General features: G+C 40.2%; 1 protein-coding gene across 5 annotated transcripts in view; it reads right to left on the bottom strand.

Annotated features, from left to right (window-relative positions):
• The window catches only part of LOC115202857 (oxysterols receptor LXR-alpha), a 38,099-nt gene that overhangs the window by 3,546 nt on the left and 14,439 nt on the right, over positions 1–20,114 (bottom strand). For 2 of the 5 annotated variants that reach the window (XM_029766943.1, XM_029766942.1), the window contains exons 2-8: positions 14,724–14,963; positions 7,366–7,632; positions 6,861–7,063; positions 6,290–6,469; positions 5,849–5,948; positions 3,696–3,857; positions 117–211 (exon numbers count right to left, since the gene is read on the bottom strand). In XM_029766943.1, the coding sequence (XP_029622803.1) occupies positions 117–211; positions 3,696–3,857; positions 5,849–5,948; positions 6,290–6,469; positions 6,861–7,063; positions 7,366–7,632; positions 14,724–14,889 (1,173 nt within the window). In that variant the 5' untranslated portion in view covers positions 14,890–14,963. Of the gene's footprint in view, positions 1–116; positions 212–3,695; positions 3,858–5,848; positions 5,949–6,289; positions 6,470–6,860; positions 7,064–7,365; positions 7,633–14,723; positions 14,964–16,373; positions 16,458–20,114 lie in introns of all 5 variants that reach the window. The other 3 variants (XM_029766938.1, XM_029766939.1, XM_029766941.1) reach the window with 3 other exon arrangements.

The following is a 20,114-nucleotide window of genomic DNA, read 5'->3' as shown; positions in this document are numbered from 1 at the left end:
GAATTGAAAATAGGATTCAACTCGACGCGGACTCAAGTGTGTATGTGAAAACTGAAACATCCTCAAAACCTACACATGGTGGCTTGTGCAAGTTAAATCAGAACTAGAGCACTCACGTTTGGTCTCTTGATCATGATGTAAGAACGAAGTGCGTCCACGTACGGCTGCTGCAGTCGCTCCACAAGTTCATGGTCCTGCACATTGGGCCGGTCTGGGGAACATACAAATACAGCTTAACGTTTTATACCTAATACAATAGAATGCATAGATATCTGTTGAATGTTCTTGCCCATATGTAGGAAGTGTCTCTGTAGTACCCAGGTCAAGACATTAATATTTTGAAATCCCATAACTTTGCATAAATGCGGAAGAATTCTAAAACGAAGGGACCAGCAAGGCGAGTGAAAATAACTGAGTGAATGGCACGAAAAGTTCACAATAAACACATTCATAGTGAACTCCTCAACAAACACATGCAGTGCCTTCAGAAGGTATTCACACCCTTTGACTTTTTCCACATTTTAGTGTGTTACAGCCTGAATTTAAAATTGATTCAATTAAGATTGTGTCACTGGCCTACACACAATACCCCATAATGTCAAAGTGGAATGTTATTAAAAATTCTTACAGATTAATTGAAAATAAGTATTCAACCCGTTTGTTATGGCAAGCCAAAATAAGAAAATTGCTTAACAAGTCACATAATAAGTTGCATGGTGTTTAACATGATTTTTTAATGACTACCTCGTCTCTGTACCCCACACATACAGATAATTGTAAGATCCTTCAGTCGAGCAGTGAATTTCTAACAGATTCAACCACAAAGACTAGAGGTTTTCTAATGCCTCGCAAAGAAGGGCACCTATTGGTAGATCGGTAAAAATGTAAAATGCAGACATTGAATATCCCTTTGAGTATGGTGAAGTTATTCATTCCACTTTGGATGATATATCAATACACCCTGTCACGACAAAGATACTTCCTAACTCCGTTGCCAGAGAGGAAGGAAACCGCTCAGGGATTTCACCGTGAGGCCAATGGTGTCTTTAAAACCGTTAGTTTAGTGGCTGTGGTAAGGAGATCAACAACATTGTGAAATAATCTGTCTGTAAACAATTGTTGGAAAAGTTACTTGGGTCATGCACAAAGTAAATGTCCTAACCGACTTGCCAAAACTATAGTTTGTTAACAAGAAATTTGCGAAGTGGTTGAAAAATGAGTTAATGACTCCAACCTAAGTGTATATAAACTTCCAACGGTATAGTTTTGGCAAGTCGGTTAGGACATCTACTTTGTGCATGACAAGTCCTTTTCCCAACAATTGTTTACAGACCGATTTATTTCATTTATTCACTGTATCACAATTCCAGTGGGTCAGAAGTTTACATACAGTAAGTTGACTGTGCCTTTAAACAGCTTGGAAAATTCCAGAAAATGTCATGGCTTTAGAAGCTTCTGATAGGCTAATTGACATAATTTGAGTCAATTGGAGGTGTACCTGTGGATGTATTTCAAGGCCTACCTTCAAACTCAGTGCCTCTTTGCTTGACATGGGAAAATTAGCCAAGACCTAAAAAAAAAAAAAAAAAAAAAAAATCATAGACCTCCCACAAGTCTGGTTCATCCTTGGGAGCAATTTCCAAAGGCCTGAAGGTACCACATTCATCTATTACAAACAATAGTACGCAAGTATAAACACCATGGGACCACGCAGCCATCATACCGCTCAGGAAGGAGACGCGTTCTGTCTCCTAGAGATTAACGTACTTTGGTGCAAAAAGTGCAAATCAATCCCAGAACAGCAGCAAAGGACCTTGTGAAGATGCTGGAGGAAACGGGTACAAAAGTATCTATATTCATAGTAAAACAAGTCCTATAGCGACATAATCTGAATGGCCGCTCAGCAAGGAAGAAGCCACTACTCAAACGGCCATTAAAAAAAGCGAGACTACAGTTCGCAACTGCACATGGGGACAAAGATCGTACTTATTGGAGAAATGTCCTCTGGTCTGATGAAACAAAAATAGAACTTTGGCCATAATGACCATCGTTATGTTTGGAGGATAAAGGGGAAGGCTTGCAAGTCGAAAAACACCATCCCAACCGTGAAGCACGGGGGTGGCAGCATCATGTTGTGGGGGTGCTTTGCTGCAGGAGGGACTGGTGCACTTCACAAAATAGATGGCATCACGAGGTAGGAAAATTCTGTGGATATATTGAAGTAACATTTCAAGACATCAGTCAGGAAGTTAAAGCTTGGTCGCAAATGGGTCTTCCAAATGGACAATGACCCCAAGCATACTTCCAAAGTTGTGGCAAAATGGCTTAAGGACAACAAAGTCAAGGTATATTGGAGGAGTGGCCATCACAAAGCCCTGACCTCAATCCTATAGAAAATGTGTGGGCAGAACTGAAAAAGAGTGTGAGAGCAAGGAGGCCTACAAACCTGACTCAGTTACACCAGCTCTGTCAGGAGGAATGGGCCAAAATTCACCCAACTTATTGTGGGAAGCTTGTGGAAGGCTACCTGAAACGTTCGACCCAAGTTAAACAATTTAAAGGCAATGCTACCAAATACTAATTGACTGCATGTAAACTTCTGACCCACTGGGAATGTGATGAAAGAAATAAAAGCTGAAATAAATAATTCCCTCTTATTGACATTTCACATTCTTAAAATAAAGTGGTGATCCTAACTGACCTAAGACAGGGAATTATTACTATGATTAAATGTATTTTGCTAAGGTGTATGTAAACCTCCGACTTCAACTGTATGCTTGTCATCAGCAAGAATTAGGAATTTTGTGGGCATAAAAAGAAAGAGTTTAGCACAAGTAAAATCCAAGAGGAAAACCTGGTTCAGTCTTTTTTCCAACAGACAGTGGGAGACATTCACCTTTCAGCAGGACAATAAACACACAAGGCCAAATATAACCTGGAGTTGCTTACCAAGATGACACTGAATATTCCTGAGTGGCCTAGTTACAGATTTGACTTAAAAATCTTTGGCAAAACTTAAATGGCTGTCTAGCAATGATCAACAACCAACTTGACAGAGCTTTAAGAATTTTTTTAAGAATGTGCAAATATTTGCACAATCCAGGTGTGCAAAGCTCAGACTTACCCAGAAAGACTCAGCTGTAATCGCTGCCGAAAGTGTTACTAACTCAGGGGTGTGAATATTCATGTAAATGAGATATCTGTATTAAATTTTCAATACATTTGCAACAATTTCTACAAACTTTTTCACTGTCATTATGCGAGTTATGTGTAAATGGGTGAGAAAAATGATCTATTCAGTCCATTTTGAATTCAGGCTGTAACAATTTTAAATAGGTCAAGGGGTAGGAATACTTTCTGAAGGCACCGTATCATTAACTGTTTTACTGTCATTCCATTTACTGAAAAGTTTTTCAAAATATCTACAGCCACCTTTACTTAAATTCATATTTTCACTGCAAACCCTGTAGAATTTTTGAAAACGACGCTGTTCCCATAAATGTGTTTGTTTTTGGAAGCTTCCTCATATGATTACTAGGGATGCACAATGTCAGTGACCATATTGGTATAGGCCGATAATAGCTTAAAAATCGATATTGCAAAGGAAATATTTAATATTGGTATCCCCCCAGAATATCCACATCAGTGAATCCCTAACGATTACGTTGATGTCCAGACCTTCGTAATAAAGGTACCTTGCATATGGGCTATGTTCCACACTAGCATACCACTTGACCTCTGACCTGCAGAGAAGATGTTGATGGCAATGAGCAGAGCGTACTCCGCCTCGTCCAGGTGCAGGTCGTTCATGCCCTTGGAGAACTCAAAGATGGGGTTAATAAACTCCAACTGCAGCCCTGAGGGGGATGAGAGCGAGAGAGGGATACAAATATGGGTTAAGGATAAGAGGTCAATGTCTCCAGAGTATGGCAGGGGTTCCCTACCTAGGGGTTGCGCCAAAGTTTCATTGAGTGAGTGCGGGACCTTCCTTGACTTCAGGGGTGTGAAGTAAAGGAAGGTCCCGCACCCACTCAATGAACTTTGGCGCGAATATACACCACCAGCATATATATGTATGTATGTATGTATGTATGTATGTATGTATGTATGTATGTATGTATGTATGTATGTATAAAACACACACAGTACCAGTCAAAAGTTGACACTTACTTATTCCAGGGTTTTTCTTTATTTTCTACATTGTAGAATAATAGTGTAGACATCAAAACTATGAAATAACACATGGACTCATGTAGTAAGCAAAACATTTTTTTAAATGTTTGAAATGTTTCAATGTAGCCACCCTTTGCCTTGATGACAGCTTTGCACATTCTTGGCATTCTCTCAAACAGCTTCATGAGGTAGTCACTTGGAATGCATTTCAAATAACAGGTGCGCCTTGTTAAGTTAAAGTAATTTGAGGAATTTCTTTTCCTTCTTAATGCATTTGAGCCAATCAGCTGTGTTGTGACAAGGTAGGGGTGGTATACAGAAGATGCCCTATTTGGTAAAGTCCATTTATGGCAAGAACAGCTCAAATAAGCAAAGAGAAACGACAGTCCATCATTACTTTAAGACATGAAGGTCAGTCAATGCAGAACATTAAGAACTTTGAACGTGTCTTCAAGTGCAGTAGCAAAAACCATCAAGCTCTCATGAGGACCACCACAGGAAAGGAAGACCCAGAGTTACCTTTGCTGCAGAGAATAAGTTCATTGGAGTTACCAGCCTCAGAAATTGCAGCCCAAATAAATGCTTCAGAGTTCAAGTAACAGCCATCTCAACATCAACTCTTCAGAGGAGACTGTGTGAATCAGGCCTTCATGGTCAAATTGCTGCAAAGAAACCACTACTAAAGGACACCAATAAGAAGAAGAGACTTGCTTGGGCCAAGAAACACAAGCAATGGACATTAGACTGGTGGAAATCTGTCCTTTGGTCTGATGAGTCCAAATGTGAGATTTTTGGCTCCAGAGTAGGTTAACGGATGATCTCCGCATGTGTATTTCCCACCGTGAAGCATGGAGGGGGTGTGGTGTGATGGTGTGGGGATGCTTTGCTGGTGACACTGATTTATTTTGAATTCAAGGCACACTTAACCAGCATGGCTACCACAGCACTCTGCAGCGATATGCCATCCCATCTGGTTTGCGCATTTGTTTTTCAAGAGGACAATGACCCAACACACCTCCAGCCTGTGTAAGAGCTATTTGACCAAGGAGGAGAGTGATGCATCAGATGGAAAAACCCTTGAATGAGTAGGTGTCTCAACTTTTGACTAGTACTGTATAATCTTTTTTTTAAAAGCTGTAAAATAGAGGAAGACGCAACTGAAGCACACGGGGATATCTTTGGTTTGTCTCCATGACATTCAGAAGCTGAGCTACAACCTAAAGTGGAGTCAAAGAAATTGGACCTTGCTTGATTAGTAATCTTGTGTGTGTGTGTGTGTGTGTGTGTGTGTGTGACTGTCGCTTTCAATTAATCTATTCACTTTTTTGTAAAAGAGAATATGTATAAATAAATTGAGGGTTCAAATAAATTATAGTAATAAAACATTTGGGGTTAATTGGGTATAAACTTAATTTTCTTTATCCATTATCATCGTCAAATAGCCTACCTAAAATATGTCATGAATCTTGTTAAACTACATGGAATGAGCTTCAAAAACAACAAATGACTTTTTTTTTTATGTTAAAAAGGGGGCCCTGAGGGAAAAAGGGTGGGAGACCCTGGAGTATGGGGTACAGAACAGGAGGGAGTTGAAGGCAAGCAGCTTGTTTTTGACTGATTGCAGTTTGAATGTGAATCGTGAACATCTCAGACAAAAGGAAAGATGATGCTGTACCTGCTTTGGCAAAATCCTCCTTGTTATAACTGAAGTCCTTCAGGAACGTGATGCTCTCAATGGCAGGGTTATATCTCCGCGATGTTTCCAGCAGCATGATCTGCAGAAAGACAAGGCACATCAGTGACTGGGGATCAATTGAGAGACATCCTGCAAAGTAGATAATCTACTTGACATATTGAGACATGTGATCCTGAAAACCAACATAATGATATAGAGCCAGACATGATTTCCCCCCTTCCCAGTGGTCTTGACTAGAAGTGGTTTTATTTTTTATTTTTTTTAAATAGGTGAAAGAGTGTTTAAAATAGGCAAAAGACAATATCAAGCCGGCATTTCTTATTACTGTATTTACCACTTTAACAAACCTGTCTGAGAATATGAGGGGAAAGAAGGTAAACGGTGAGGAGAGAGTAATACACTAGGAAAACCATGACTCACCTCAATGGTTGAGGTCTTCAGCAGGGCAATCTGGTCCTCTCTGGTGAGCTCTAGGAAGCCAGGCAACTGCTTGGCAAAGTCCACTATCTCCTGGACCGACATGATGGCCAGCTCGGTGAAGTGGGCAAAGCGCTGCTGCCGCACCTCCCTGTTCTGGGGGTCCTGACTCTGGGGCCACGGCTGGAAATTAGATGGAGACAGACGTCAATAGATTAATGAATTAACAAATTATTCAATAAAAAAAATTAACACCTAATACAATGCAGAGATTTCACCATGTGCTCAGAGCTGCAGACCTACTAAAAATTGGCTAGATGACAAACAGTTAATTTGCCCAAAATTCAACAGTAACAATATTTTGTGCAGTATTCTTGGCAAACATGTCTTTGAACATGCGGAGGTGTTGTGGAATGCAGAAATGTTGTATTCCACCTCTATATCAAGATGTCATACCAATCCCTACATTCGTGCAACTGCGAAACAAGCAAAACTGTTTAAGATATCGAGCATGCCATATGTTAGTAGTTTGCCCTGTGGCGTCAAAAGGATTGGGACACTCAGAGACAATCACCGTGACTTTGGGCCGGTCGATGAACGAGCGCTTGTTGCACTGCTTCTGCATGGCCACCAGCTTCTCGATCATCTCCAGCTGCTCGGGCGCCAGCGGGACCACCTCCGGCACCGGGGTGGGGGTCACCACGGCAGATGTGCGTGCAGTCTCTTCCTCGTTCTTCTTCATTTTCTTCACTCGGATCTGCTCCTCTGAGAGAACGCCTGGGAACGCCAGGAGGAACACAAAATCAGCAAAGCAATGAAAAGTAGGAAAAAGACAGTTTGGGAGGTCAATTTCAATGATGTACTACAGCTTTTCATAGAGCCCTTGCCAAGCCATCTCCAATCAGTATCTCTACATTTAATATTAGTACATCTTCTGTTTTTTAGCACAACCACTACATATCCAAGGTAAAAAAAAAATTAAAAAGCACAGGTGTTTTGGAAGATAAAGGGGTATATAAAAAAATACATGTAAAAGAAAAATGGCTGCCACAGGGAACTGCAGCTCAGAGACAACTCACATTGCTCCAGCATGCCCGCCTCGCGGCACTTGCGCAGCCGGCACTGCTGGCACTTGCGGCGCATGTACATGTCCATCTCACAGCGGCCATTGTTCTTGCATGAGTACTGGGCGCTCTTGATGACGCTGCGGCGGAAGAAGCCCTTGCAGCCCTCGCAGCTCAGCACGTTGTAGTGGAAGCCCGAGGCCTTGTCCCCGCACACGCTGCACACCTCGTTCCCCAGCATCTTGGGGGCTGGACCCTTCTTCCTCTTCACCGGCTGACCCTCTGTGAAAATATAGAAAATGTATGTACTGAGGGGGCACTAGTGCGCATGGAGTAGAATCGCTCATTCAGATCTCCTCTCCGCTTATTTTGAAATCTTTAAATTGTTACCGTTTCATTTCCAAGTTTGCAAAAAATACACACAGTTGAAGTCGGAAGTTTACATAAACTTAGGTTTGAGTCATTAAAAATCATTTTTCAACCACTCCATAAATTCCTTGTTAACAAACTATAGTTTGGCAAGTCGGTTAGGACATCTACTTTGTGCATGACAAGTCATTTTTTCAACAATTGTTTACAGACAGATTATTTCACTGTATCACAATTCCAGTGGGTCAGAAGTTTACATACACTAAGTTGACTGTGCCTTTAAACAGCTTGGAAAATTCCAGAAAATTATGTCATGGTTTTAGAAGCTTCTGATAGGCTAATTGACATCATTTGAGTCAATTAGAGGTGTACCTGTGGATGTATTTCAAGGCCTACCTTGAAACTCAGTGCCTCTTTGCTTTACATCATGGGTAAATAAAAAGAAAATCATCCAAGACCTCAGAAAAAACAATTGTAGACCTCTAAGTCTGGTTCATCCTTGGGAGCAATTTCCAAACACCTGAAGGTACCACGTTCATCTGTACAAACAATAGTACGCAAGTGTAAACACCATGGGACCACGCAGCCGTCATACCGCTCAGGAAGGAGACGCGTTCTGTCTCCTAGAGATGAACGTACTTTGTTGCGAAAAGTGCAAATCAATCCCAGAACAATAGCAAAGGACCTTGTGAAGATGCTGGAGGAAACAGGTACAAAAGTATCTATATTCACAGTAAAATGAGCCCTATATCAACATAACCTGAAAGGCCGCTCAGCAAGGAAGAAGCCACTGCTCCAAAACCGCCATGAAAAAGCCAGACTACAGTTTGCAACTGCACATGGGGACAAAGGTCGTAGTTTTTGGAGAAATGTCCTCTGGTCTGATGAAACAAAAATAGAACTGTTTGGCCATAATGACCATTGTTATGTTTGGAGGAAAAAGGGGGAGGCTTGCAAGCCGAAAAACCCCATCCCAACCGTGAAGCACAGGGGTGGCAGCATCATGTTGTGGGGGTGCTTTGCTGCAGGAGGGACTGGTGCACTTCACAAAATAGATGGCATCATGAGGGAGGAAAATGATGTGGATATATTGAAGCAACATCTCAAGACATCAGTCAGGAAGTTAAAGCTTGGTCGCAAATGGGTCTTCGAAATGGACAACGACCCCAAGCATACTTCCAAAGTTGTGGGAAAATAGCTTAAAGACAACAAAGTCAAGGTATTGGAGTGGCCATAACCTCAATCCTATAGAAAATGTGTGGGCGGAACTGAAAAAGCGTGTGAGCAAGGAGGCCTACAAACCTGACTCCGTTACACCAGCTCTGTCAGGAGGAATGGGCCAAAATTCACCCAACTTAGGTTGTGGAAGGCTACCCGCAACATTTGACCCAGGTTTAAATTGTTTAAGGCAATGCTACCAAAAACTAATGATAGATAGATAGATAGATAGATAGATAGGATACACACACACACACACACACACACACACACACACACACACTTCTGACCCACTGGGAATGTGATGAAAGAAATAAAAGCTGAAATAAATCAATCATTCTCTCTACCATTATTCTGACATTTCACATTCTTAAAATAAAGTGGTGATACTAACTGACCTAAGATAGGGACTTTTTACTAGGATTAAAATGTCAGGAATTGTGGAAAACAGTTTAAATGTATTTGGCTAAGGTGTATGTAAACTTCCGACTAATCCAAGTTTCATTTTAAAAGACTAATTGATCATTAGAAAACCCTTTTGCAATTATGTTAGCACAGCTGAAAAATGTTGTCCTGATTTAAAGGAGCAATAAGACTGGCCTTCTTTAGACTAGTTGAGTATCTGGAGCATCAGCATTTGTGGGTTCGATTACAGGCTCAAAATGTCCAGAAACAAAGAACTTTCTTCTGAAACTCGTCAGTCTGTTTTTGTTCTGAGAAATGAAGGCTATTCCACGTGAGAAATTGCCAAGAAACTGAAGATCTCGTACAACGCTGTACTACTCCCTTCACAGAACAGCGCAAACTGGCTATAACCAGAATAGAAAGAGGAGTGGGAGGCCGAGAAACAAACGCCTCAAGTCCTCAATTGGCAGCGTCATTAAATAGTACCCGCAAAACACCAGTCTCAACGTCAACAGTGAAGAGGCGACTCCGGGATGCTGGCCTTTTAGGCAGATTCTCTGTCCAGTGTCTGTTATTTTGCCCATCTTCATCTTTTATTTTTATTGGCCAGTCTGCGATATGGCTTTTTCTTTGCAACTCTGCCTATAAGGCCAGCATCCCGGAGTCGCCTCTTCACTGTTGACGTTGAGACTGATGTTTTGCGGGTAATAATTTAATGAAGCTGCCAGTTGAGGACTTGTGAGGCGACTTTTATACATCTTGAACCCAGTAGCCTCTGTCCCTAACCCACTAGACTTATAATCAATTCATTTGGCAAACTATCTGGCTATTCAATAAATTGGGGGAAAAAGTGATCTCATGTGCATTTCAGATAATGTTACAAGTGAGCTAGAGAGTATACCATTTAGTGGTGCATGACCACTTAACTTACCTGGCACTAAAAATACCTAGAAATCCAAAGCTCATCTTCAAGCTTAACTACAGTGAGCTGGTTGCAAAGCTACAACAAAAAACAGAGCACGAGTGTATTGCCTCTTTCCATGATGGGGTTTCTCTTCCCAGGTTCCTTTATCTTTTCCAGAATCTTAATTATTCTTACATCAATTTTTTAAGACTTTGGACTCAACAACCTTGTCATTTGTCTGGGGTTACAAAAACCACCGTATTCATAAGGCCCACTTGCAAAAGCCCAAAGAAAGTTGCGGCTTAGGCCTACCCATCTTTAAGCATTATTACTGGGCTGCAAATGCCAGGGCATTAACATAATGGCAACTGGGTTTCCCTGATAAGTTGGACACTGTTCCCCCCTGTGGCTAAATATGCAACTAAAGTCCGTCACAAATTCCTCTCTTCCAGCCTTATTTTTCTCCAAAGCAGAGTGCCCAAACAAACTGACAACTTTTCTTAAAGAATTTTAAACCAGATTAAGCATGTTTGTAAGGTGCTTGATACCTCTATACACCCCAATATGCTTTAATCATTATTTTGTTCCATCTCGGTCTGATAAGGTATTTCTTGAATGGAGGGAGAAGGGACTGGCCACAATTGAAGACTTCTACATAGATAAGCAATTCGCATCATTCGTCCAATTAAAGAATACATTCACTCCCCCATTCACCTTTTTTTACATTACTTACAAGACAGACACTATAGCAAAGGGAAAAGTCAAAATGCTGACACCCTCCCTGTACAACATTTATTTTATGATTTGCTACAGCGCCCTCCCAATTCAAAACACCTCATCTCAGTTTGTCTCCTTTTTCTCCAACTACACACAGGCCTTTACTGGTCATCTCAAGGAGACTTGGGGTAAAAAAAAAAGTTTAAAAAAAATGTTTAAATAGTTCCACAGAATGGAAGTCACCCACTCCCCTTGCTTCAGTAGATGGCTAGCAGAAATGTTTAACACCATTAACTTAGAAAAGATTAGTTGTTTTTTTTAGAACCAACTCCTCCAGCAGATTTCTCAAGATTTGGGGTCTGTTTCTGGACAGAGACTGACTGAAAACTGACGAGGAACACTTACTGTTGTTGTAACTGTCATTCTTGTTCCATGTCTTGCCTAAGCAATACTTAATTTCATATGTCGGCAGCTGTGTTTTTTGTTGTGTGCTTTTGTTTTGTACTAAATTGCAAAAGAAAAACCTTTCAAATAAAATATTTTAAAAAAAGAACATGTACTGTCAAAATTATATACAAATATCAGAGAAAGTAAATGCATATATGTAGTGTCAATATTAGGGCCGATTTCAAGTTTCCATAACAATCGGTAATCTGCATTTTTGGACACCGATTGTGGCCGATTATTGACTCCACGGGGATCCTGAGTGGCAGGCTGACTACCCGTTACGCGAGTGCAGCAAGAAGCCAAGGTAAGTTGCTAGCTAGCATTAAACTTATTTTTTTTTTTTTTAAACTATCAATCTTAACATAATCACTAGTTAACTACACATGGTTGATGATATTACTAGCTTGTCCTGCGTTGCATATAATCGATGCAGTGCCTGTTAATTTCTCATCGAATCACAGCCCACTTCGCGAAACGGGTAATGATTTAACAAGCACATTCGCAAAAAAAGCACCGTCGTTGCACCAATGTGTATCTAACCATAAACATCAATACACAAGTATATATTTTTAAACCTGCATATTTAGTTAATATTGCCTGCTAACATGAATTTCTTAACTAGGGAAATTGTGTCACTTCTCTTGCGTTCCGTGCAAGCAGTCAGGGTATATGCAGCAGTTTGGACCGTCTGGCTCGTTGCGAACTGTGTGAAGACCATTTATTCCTAACAAAGACTAACTAATTCGCCAGAATTGTACATAATTATGACATAACATTGAAGGTTGTGCAATGTAACAGCAATATTTACACTTAGGGATGCCACCCGTTAGATAAAATATGGAACGGTTTCGTATTTCACTGAAAGAATAAATGTTTTGTTTTCGAAATGATAGGTTTCTGGATTTGACCATATTAATGACCTACGGCTTGTATTTCTGTGTGTTATCATGTTATAATTAAGTCTATGATTTGATATAGCAGTCTGAGCGGTGGTAGGCAGGCTCGTAAGCATTCAGTCAAACAGCACTTTGGTGCGTTTGCCAGCAGCTCGTCGCTGTGCTTCAAGCATTGAGCTGTTTATGACATCAAGCCTATCAACTCCCGAGATTAGGCTGGTGTAACCGATGTGAAATGGCTAGCTAGTTAGCAGAGTGTGCGCTAATAGCGTTTCAATCGGTGACGTCACTCGCTCCGAGACCTTGAAGTAGTTGTTCCCCTTGGCTTTTGTGGAGCGATGGGTAACGATGCTTCAAGGGTGGCTGTTGTCGATGTGTTCCTGGTTCGAGCCCAGGTAGGGGCGAGGAGAGGGACGGAAGCTATACTGTTACACTGGCAATACTAAAGTGCCTATAAGAACATCAAATAGTCAAAGGTATATGAAATACAAATGGTATAGAGAGAAAGTCCTATAATTCCTATAATAACTACAACCTAAAACTTCTTACCTGGGAATATTGAAGACTTTTTTTTTTTTTTTTTTTTTTTTCAACCGGCTTTATCTGGTCCTCCAATAATCGGTATCGGTGTTGAAAAATCATAATCGGTCGACCTCTAGTTAATATACTACATGGAACTATCTGGGAAAATATAGGCATGTACTCTAAATATACAGTACCAGTCCAAAGATTGGACACAGCTACTCATTCAAGGGGTCTTCTTTATTTGTACCATTTTCTACATTGTAGAATAATAGTGAAGACATCAAAACTATGAAATAACACATATGGAATCATGTAGTAACCAAAAAAAACAAAGTGTTAGACAAATCAGAACATATTTAATATGAGATTCTTCAAAGTAGCCACCCTTTGCCTTGATGGCAGCTTTACACACTTGGCATTCTCTCAACCAGCTTCTTGAGGTAGTCACCTGGAATGCATTTCGATGAACAGGTGTGCCTTGTTAAAAGTTAATTTGTGGAATTTCTTTCTTAAATTGTGTTGTGACAAGGTAAGGGTGGTATACAGAAGATGGTCTTTTACAAAATAGGGCTAAGTCCATATTATGACAAGAACAGCACAAATAAGCAAAGAGAAAACAGTCCATCATTACTTTAAGACATGAAGGTCAGTCAGTACGGAACATTAAGAACTTTGAAAGTTTCTTCAAGTGCAGTTGCAAAAACCATCAAGCACTATGATGAACTGGCTCTCATGAGGAAAGGAAGACGCAGAATTACCTCTGCTGCAGAGGATAAGTTCATTGGAGTTACCAGCCTCAGAAATTGCAGTCCAAATAAATGCTTCAGAGTTCAAGTAACAGACATCTCAACATCAACTGTTCAGAGACTGTGTGAATCAAGCCTTCATGGTCATATTGCTGCAGAGAAACCACTACTGAAGGACACCAATAAGAAGAAGAGACTCGCTTGGGCCAAGAAACACAAGCAATGGTCATTAGACCGGTGGAAATCTGTCCTTTGGTCTGATGAGTCCAAATGGAAGATTTTTGGTTCCAACTGCCGTGTCTTTGTGAGACGCAGAGTAGGTGAATGGATGATCTCTCCATGTGTGGTTCCCACCGTGAAGCATGGAGGTGGGGGTGCTTTATTTAGAATTCAAGGCACTCTTAACCAGGATGCCTACCACAGCATTCTGCAGCGATACGCCATCCCATCTGGTTTGCGCTTAGTGGGACTATCATTTGTTTTTCAACAGGATAATAACCCAACACACCTCCGGGCTGTTTAAGGGCTATCTGACCAAGAAGGAGAGTGATGAAGTGCTGCATCAGATGACCTGGCCTCCACGATCACCCGACCTCAACCCAATTGAGATGGTTTGGGATGAGTCGAACCGCAGAGTGAAGGAAAAGTGCTCAGCATACGTAGAAACTCCTTCAAGACTGTTGGAAAAGCTTTCCAGGTGAAGCTGGTTGAGAGAATGACAAAAAGTGTGCAAAGCTGTCATCAAGGCAAAGAAGGATGGCTACTTTGAAGAGTGTGGCTACTTTGAAGAGTGTGGCTACTTTGAAGAATATATTTGGATTTGTTTAACACTTTTTTGGTTACGACATGATTCCATGTGTGTTATTTCATAGTTTTGATGTCTTTTACTATTATTCTACAATGTAGAAAATAGTACAAAGAAAGAAAAACCCTTTAATGAGTAGGTGTCCAAACTTTGGACTGGTAATGTATAAGATGAGACTTCGTCGAAAACAAACGGATTAGCCTGACGCTTGGACCAGTCCGACTGGTTTGATGACATCACTGAAAACACAGGTGCCAGGTCTCCCTCACAAAATCGGTATCTTGACCTCAATGGGACTTTGTGGATAAATAAAGGTTAAATAAATACAAAAACATGCGCACCTGTGTTGGCAGGCATGTCGCCGGCGGGGTCGGCCTTGATGTTGCTGGGCTCCATGAGCAGCGGGCTATTCTTCTCAGCTAATGAGGAAGGCCCTTTCTGGGGGGGGCTGGAAAACCCTGCATGGCGGGGTGGTTCCAGGGGGAGGAGGTTTCCCTCATGCTTCATTTCTGCACTACTGTGGTCGTCACCACTGCAGAGACAGTCCAGTTGCAGCTCTGGGGCCCCGTCGAACACCTCACCTGTGATACAGAAACACACATTGTAGAGTGTCCAAAAACACATTTTTTACCCATTTGACCAATGGGTAAAATAATAATGTTAATTGTGTAGATCAGTGGTTCTCAACTGGGTTTTGCCTCAGGACCCAAATTGAACCAGGTTGTCTCAGCCGTGACCCAATAACACATTTTTTTGTTGCCAAAATACATTCTGGAAAACTTTTTTTTATATGCTATATTGATAGTAAAATGTAGCAATCATATGACAAGGGAACAACCTTTCCACCTCTCATTGTGGATACAATTTCCCCATATTCTTGATGAACTCACTGGTTTAAGACCATAATCTACCAAAAATAGCACTGCTAATAGCACTATATTGAAAATACTGTGAATGAACAATTGTTCAGATTAAATTATTAAAACATCTAAGTGTCATTTATCTTATCCAGAGTGACTTACAGAGTTCATACTTTTTTCCCTAATGTAAGTTCATTATCATTCTACATACCTGGTTTCCCTAATGTAAGTTCATTATCATTTTTTTTTAAAGATTTCTTACAAAAACGAGCACATCTCTGAAATGTCAACCGAGCACTGAGCGTATGCCAAGCTTTTCATTTTTTCCCACTGAACGATTCAGAACAAGAATAATCATATTTGCCTTGGTAAAATGTATTTTATACCACAAGAAAACATTTCGCCCACTATAGGCAGAGTGGGTGGACAACCTACACATTGAGATGTTAGACCACTTTACGGTCACTTACGGTGGCTTTAATTTTGAAATCATACATGACCACATCACCTTTCAAATATGACACTCAGTTCTAATATTGAAGACAAGACTGTGAGATGTTCACTTTTAGGCCTAAATGTGCTCTGACAACATGCAAAAATTACACCTGAAAACAGTCCTAAAATGTCCATGATATAGGCCTATCTGTAGTAGTAAAAGAATAAAATTATAATTGGAACAACTTGAAGCTAGAAAAGTAGATGTTTTACTGCCGATCGGCTGGTAACGCTTGGTTCTATGACAATGTATACAAACAGCAACGTCTTCCTGTTACACTGTTGGTTCTAGGAGGTCGAAAACAAACAATATAATACTTCACATCCCTGAAACGGATGGGTTTTGGATTACGACAAGGTAAAAAAGTAATACTAAGCTAATTCACTTCTTTAAACATTTAATATTTTCAATACATGACTAAGCCAGTTCAAATATTTTTTTTAAGAATACAGATTGTTTTATTTAAAATTGTCACTACAATTTTTTTTAATTCTGTAGTGTACTATGTGGAGTGACCTACAATGTCAGTGTCATGACAAGCGGGGGGGGGGGGTCGACTGAGAACCCAGCTGATGAATTGGAGTTAAGGACAAGTGCCCAGTCAGATCATGACTAAAACAACACGGGGCTCTTACCATGGCCAACATCTGTGATATCAGTCCCAGACAGTGTGGACATCTTCTGCACAGCAGCTTGTCATTACGAAATCAAATCCGCACCTGGGGTTAATACAATAATATCATAGAACTAGAATATGAGAGCCAATACACACAATAGACCGTACTTTAAAACGCCATAAAGAAGTGAAATGGTAGAAAACGTGCCATATCAAGTGTGCCTATACGTGTGGTCTCAATTAAATAGCCTGTAGACTAGGTTGTGGGACGGGGAAGCACGGCGCAGTCGTCTTTAACTTCCTAAATGTGATAGGCTATAGTTTAGACTCCAACATCGACTGGAAATACATTTTACAGTTCTTGAAAAATCATCCGGCTCACATGTGTCATTTAGCAGATGCTCTTATCAAGGGCTCAAAGGCACAGACAAGTTTTCACCTTGTAGGCTCAGGGATTCGAACAAGCAACCTTTCAGTTACTGGCCCAACTAACCGCTCGGCTACCTGCCGCCACCACTTATACAAAATGCTCCTAAAAGTTATGCAAAACGTAGCTCTAGTCAAGTAAGTGTCCACTCTCCTACACCCCAACTACATTTACACTATTGGCTGAGATAGCCCAAAAAGACAGCTAGCCTAATATATGAAAATTGGCCACTTAAGAACCTCTAGTATTTTAACCTATTTCTTGTGAAAAAAATAGCCTATTAGAAATGTACACTAGGTGGCAAAATTGCTGGGACCAGGGCTGCGGTTTTCACCCTTCATTCAGTATAGGCTTCCTTGTTTTCACTCTGTCATTTAGGTTAGTATTGTGGTGTAAGTACAACGCTGTCGCTCAGATTTCTCCTATTTAAGCCTTTAACACCGTTTTAAAGTCACCATGGCCTCACGGTGGAATCCCTGAGTGGTTTCCTTCCTCTCTGGCAACGGAGTTAGGAAGTATCTTTGTAGTGACAGGGTGTATCGATATACCATCCAAAGTGGAATGAATAACTTCACCATGCTCAAAGGGATATTCAATGTCTGCATTTTACATTTTTACCCATCTACCAATAGGTGCCCTTCTTTGCGAGGCATTAGGAAACCTCTGGTCTTTGTGGTTGAATCTGTTAGAAATTCACTGCTCGACTGAAGGATCTTACAAAGATAATTTCATGTATGAGGTACAGAGATGAGGTAGTCATTCAAAAATCATGTTAAAACACTTATTGCAAACAGAGTGAGTCCATGAGACTTGAGCTAATTTTTCGGAGTTGAATACCTGACTGAAGACATTTTAGCTTTTCATTAATTTGTAAAAAATGTCTAAAAACATAATTCCACTTTGACATTATGGGGTGTTGTGTTTAAGCCAGTGACACAAAATCTCAATTTAATTCATTTTAAATTCAGGCTGTAACAACATTTGGAAAAAGTCGAGGGTTATGAATACTTTCTGAAGGTATTGTAATTGAAATTGTCGGTCCGTCACCTGGCCTTAATTTCCACGTCCACAAACGTTTTTTGGTCCTTAAATTGGCCCAAAACTAGACGTCGATGATTGGTTCAGATTTGGTCCGGTCCAAATCTGAACCAATCATCGACGTCTAGGTTTCGAAAGTTTGGACAGTACAGCACAGTAAGAGTATAGTACTTTACTACTTTTCTTTACTGTATTAGAGTATAGATCAGAACAGTACAGTCCTGTACAATTGAATGGAGTAGAGTTTAATACACAGTAGAGCACACTAGAGTTGAGCAGTGCAGAAATTTGCATTTTAAAAACAGACCTTTAAAAAAAAAATTTAAAAAAAATAATCGCCTGCGTTTTATATTGAAAGTCAGTGTTTTTCCTGCTTCAATAGAGTGATCAGGGGCGTACGACTATAGTTTTCCTTCAAAGAAAATACATTAGCGCAACACATTCGGCAGAAAATAGCTTCCTTTTCATCAGGATGGCAACCAAAGTGCAATTCTATTTATAGCAGCCACATTTAAATGAGCTCAATGGAAAAAGGTATTTTTTGCAAAAATGATACATGGCCATCATATTTCTAATGTTTATCTTGAAAATAATGTAGCCAGCTACATTTCCTAATTTTCGCTTTAAGTTAATCTAGCATATTACCAGAGAAAAGGAGGTTACACTGAAAAAAGTAGCTACACATTAGTCAGAGCATGGTCTGCTGATAAAATGCCCTTTGTGTTGCAAATAAAAGTCTGAAAAATGCAGAATTCTACATTAACACGACCTCTGTTGAGTACAATATAATGTAGTACACTTTACTTGAATATACTCTACTGAGCTATAGTGTGCTGTACTTTGATGTCCAAACTTGTGCAACAGACATCTATGAATGGTTCAGATTTGGTCCGGTCCAAAGCAACCAAATTTGGTCTTGTTTGGTGGTGGAGCTCATTAAAATAATAGCCAGTATAGAATAATACCCAAATATTTCAACCTTAGTGTACCCATTTAGGATACATCACCATAAAGAGAATGACATTCATATCCATAATTATACATGTGTGTGTAGTACAGATCAGGGACCCATGATGAAATTCCGTTAACACAATTCTGTTACCAGGTGTTAATCTACTACACTTACTGTAGTTTAACTTCTCTAGGGTAGGGAGCAGTATTTTGACATCAGGATGACAAAGGTGCCCAGAGTAAACTGCCTGCTACTCAGTCCCAGAAGCTAAGATATGCATAGTATTAGTTTCTAAAACTGCATAGTATTAGTTTCTAAAACTGTTTGAATGATGTCTGTGAGTATAACAGAACTCATATGGCAGGCAAAAACCTGAGAAAATCTAACCAGGAAGTGTGGAAATCTGAGGTTGGTAGTTTTTCAAGTGATTCCCTATCCAGTATACAGTGTCTGTGGGGTCATTTTGCACTTCCTAAGGCTTCCACTAGATGTCAACAGTCTTTAGAACGTTGTTTCATGCTTCTACTGTGAATGGGGAGGGAATAAGAGCCATTGGAATCAGATGACTGAGAAAATGACATGAGCTCAGTGGCGCGCACTCACATGAGAGTTAGCTGTGTTCCTTTTTTTTAAGACAAAGGAATCGTCCAGTTGGAATATTATGGAAGATTTATGATAAACATCCTAAAGATTGATTCTATACATCGTTTGACATGTTTCTACGAACTGTAATATAACTTTTGACTTTGTCTGAACTCACTGCGCGAGCACAGATGATTTGGATTACTCGACTGAACGCGCAAACAAAAAGGAGGTATTTGGACATTAAGGATGGACTTTATCGAAACAAATGAACATTTATTGTGGAACTGGCATTCCTGGGAGTGCATTCCGATGAAGAGCAAAGGTAAGTGAATATTTATAATGCTATTTCTGAGTTTTGTTGACTCCATAAAATGGCGGGTTTGGTTTTGTGACTGAGCGCCGATTATTGCAAAGTGTGTTTTCGCTGTAAAGCTTTTTTGAAATCTGACAGAGGTTGCATTAAAGGAGAAGTGTATCTATAATTCTTCAAATAACAGTTGAATATTTTATCAACGTTTATGATGAGTATTTCTGTAAATTGATGTGCTCATTCACCGGAAGTTTTGGGAAGCAAAACATTTCTGAACATTACACACCAATGTAAAATGGGGTTTTTGGATATAAATATGAACTTTATCGAGCAAAACATACATGCATTGTGTAACATGAAGTCCTATGAGTGCCATCTGATGAAGATCAAAGGTTAATGATTAATTTTAGCTGCATTTATGGTTTTTGTGACGCCTCTCCTTGCTTGG

Source organism: Salmo trutta, chromosome 12, assembly GCF_901001165.1.
Source record: "Salmo trutta chromosome 12, fSalTru1.1, whole genome shotgun sequence".
Lineage (NCBI taxonomy): Eukaryota > Metazoa > Chordata > Actinopteri > Salmoniformes > Salmonidae > Salmo > Salmo trutta.
Note: the sequence above shows the minus strand (reverse complement) of the source record. Positions and strands in the feature narration are given on the sequence as shown.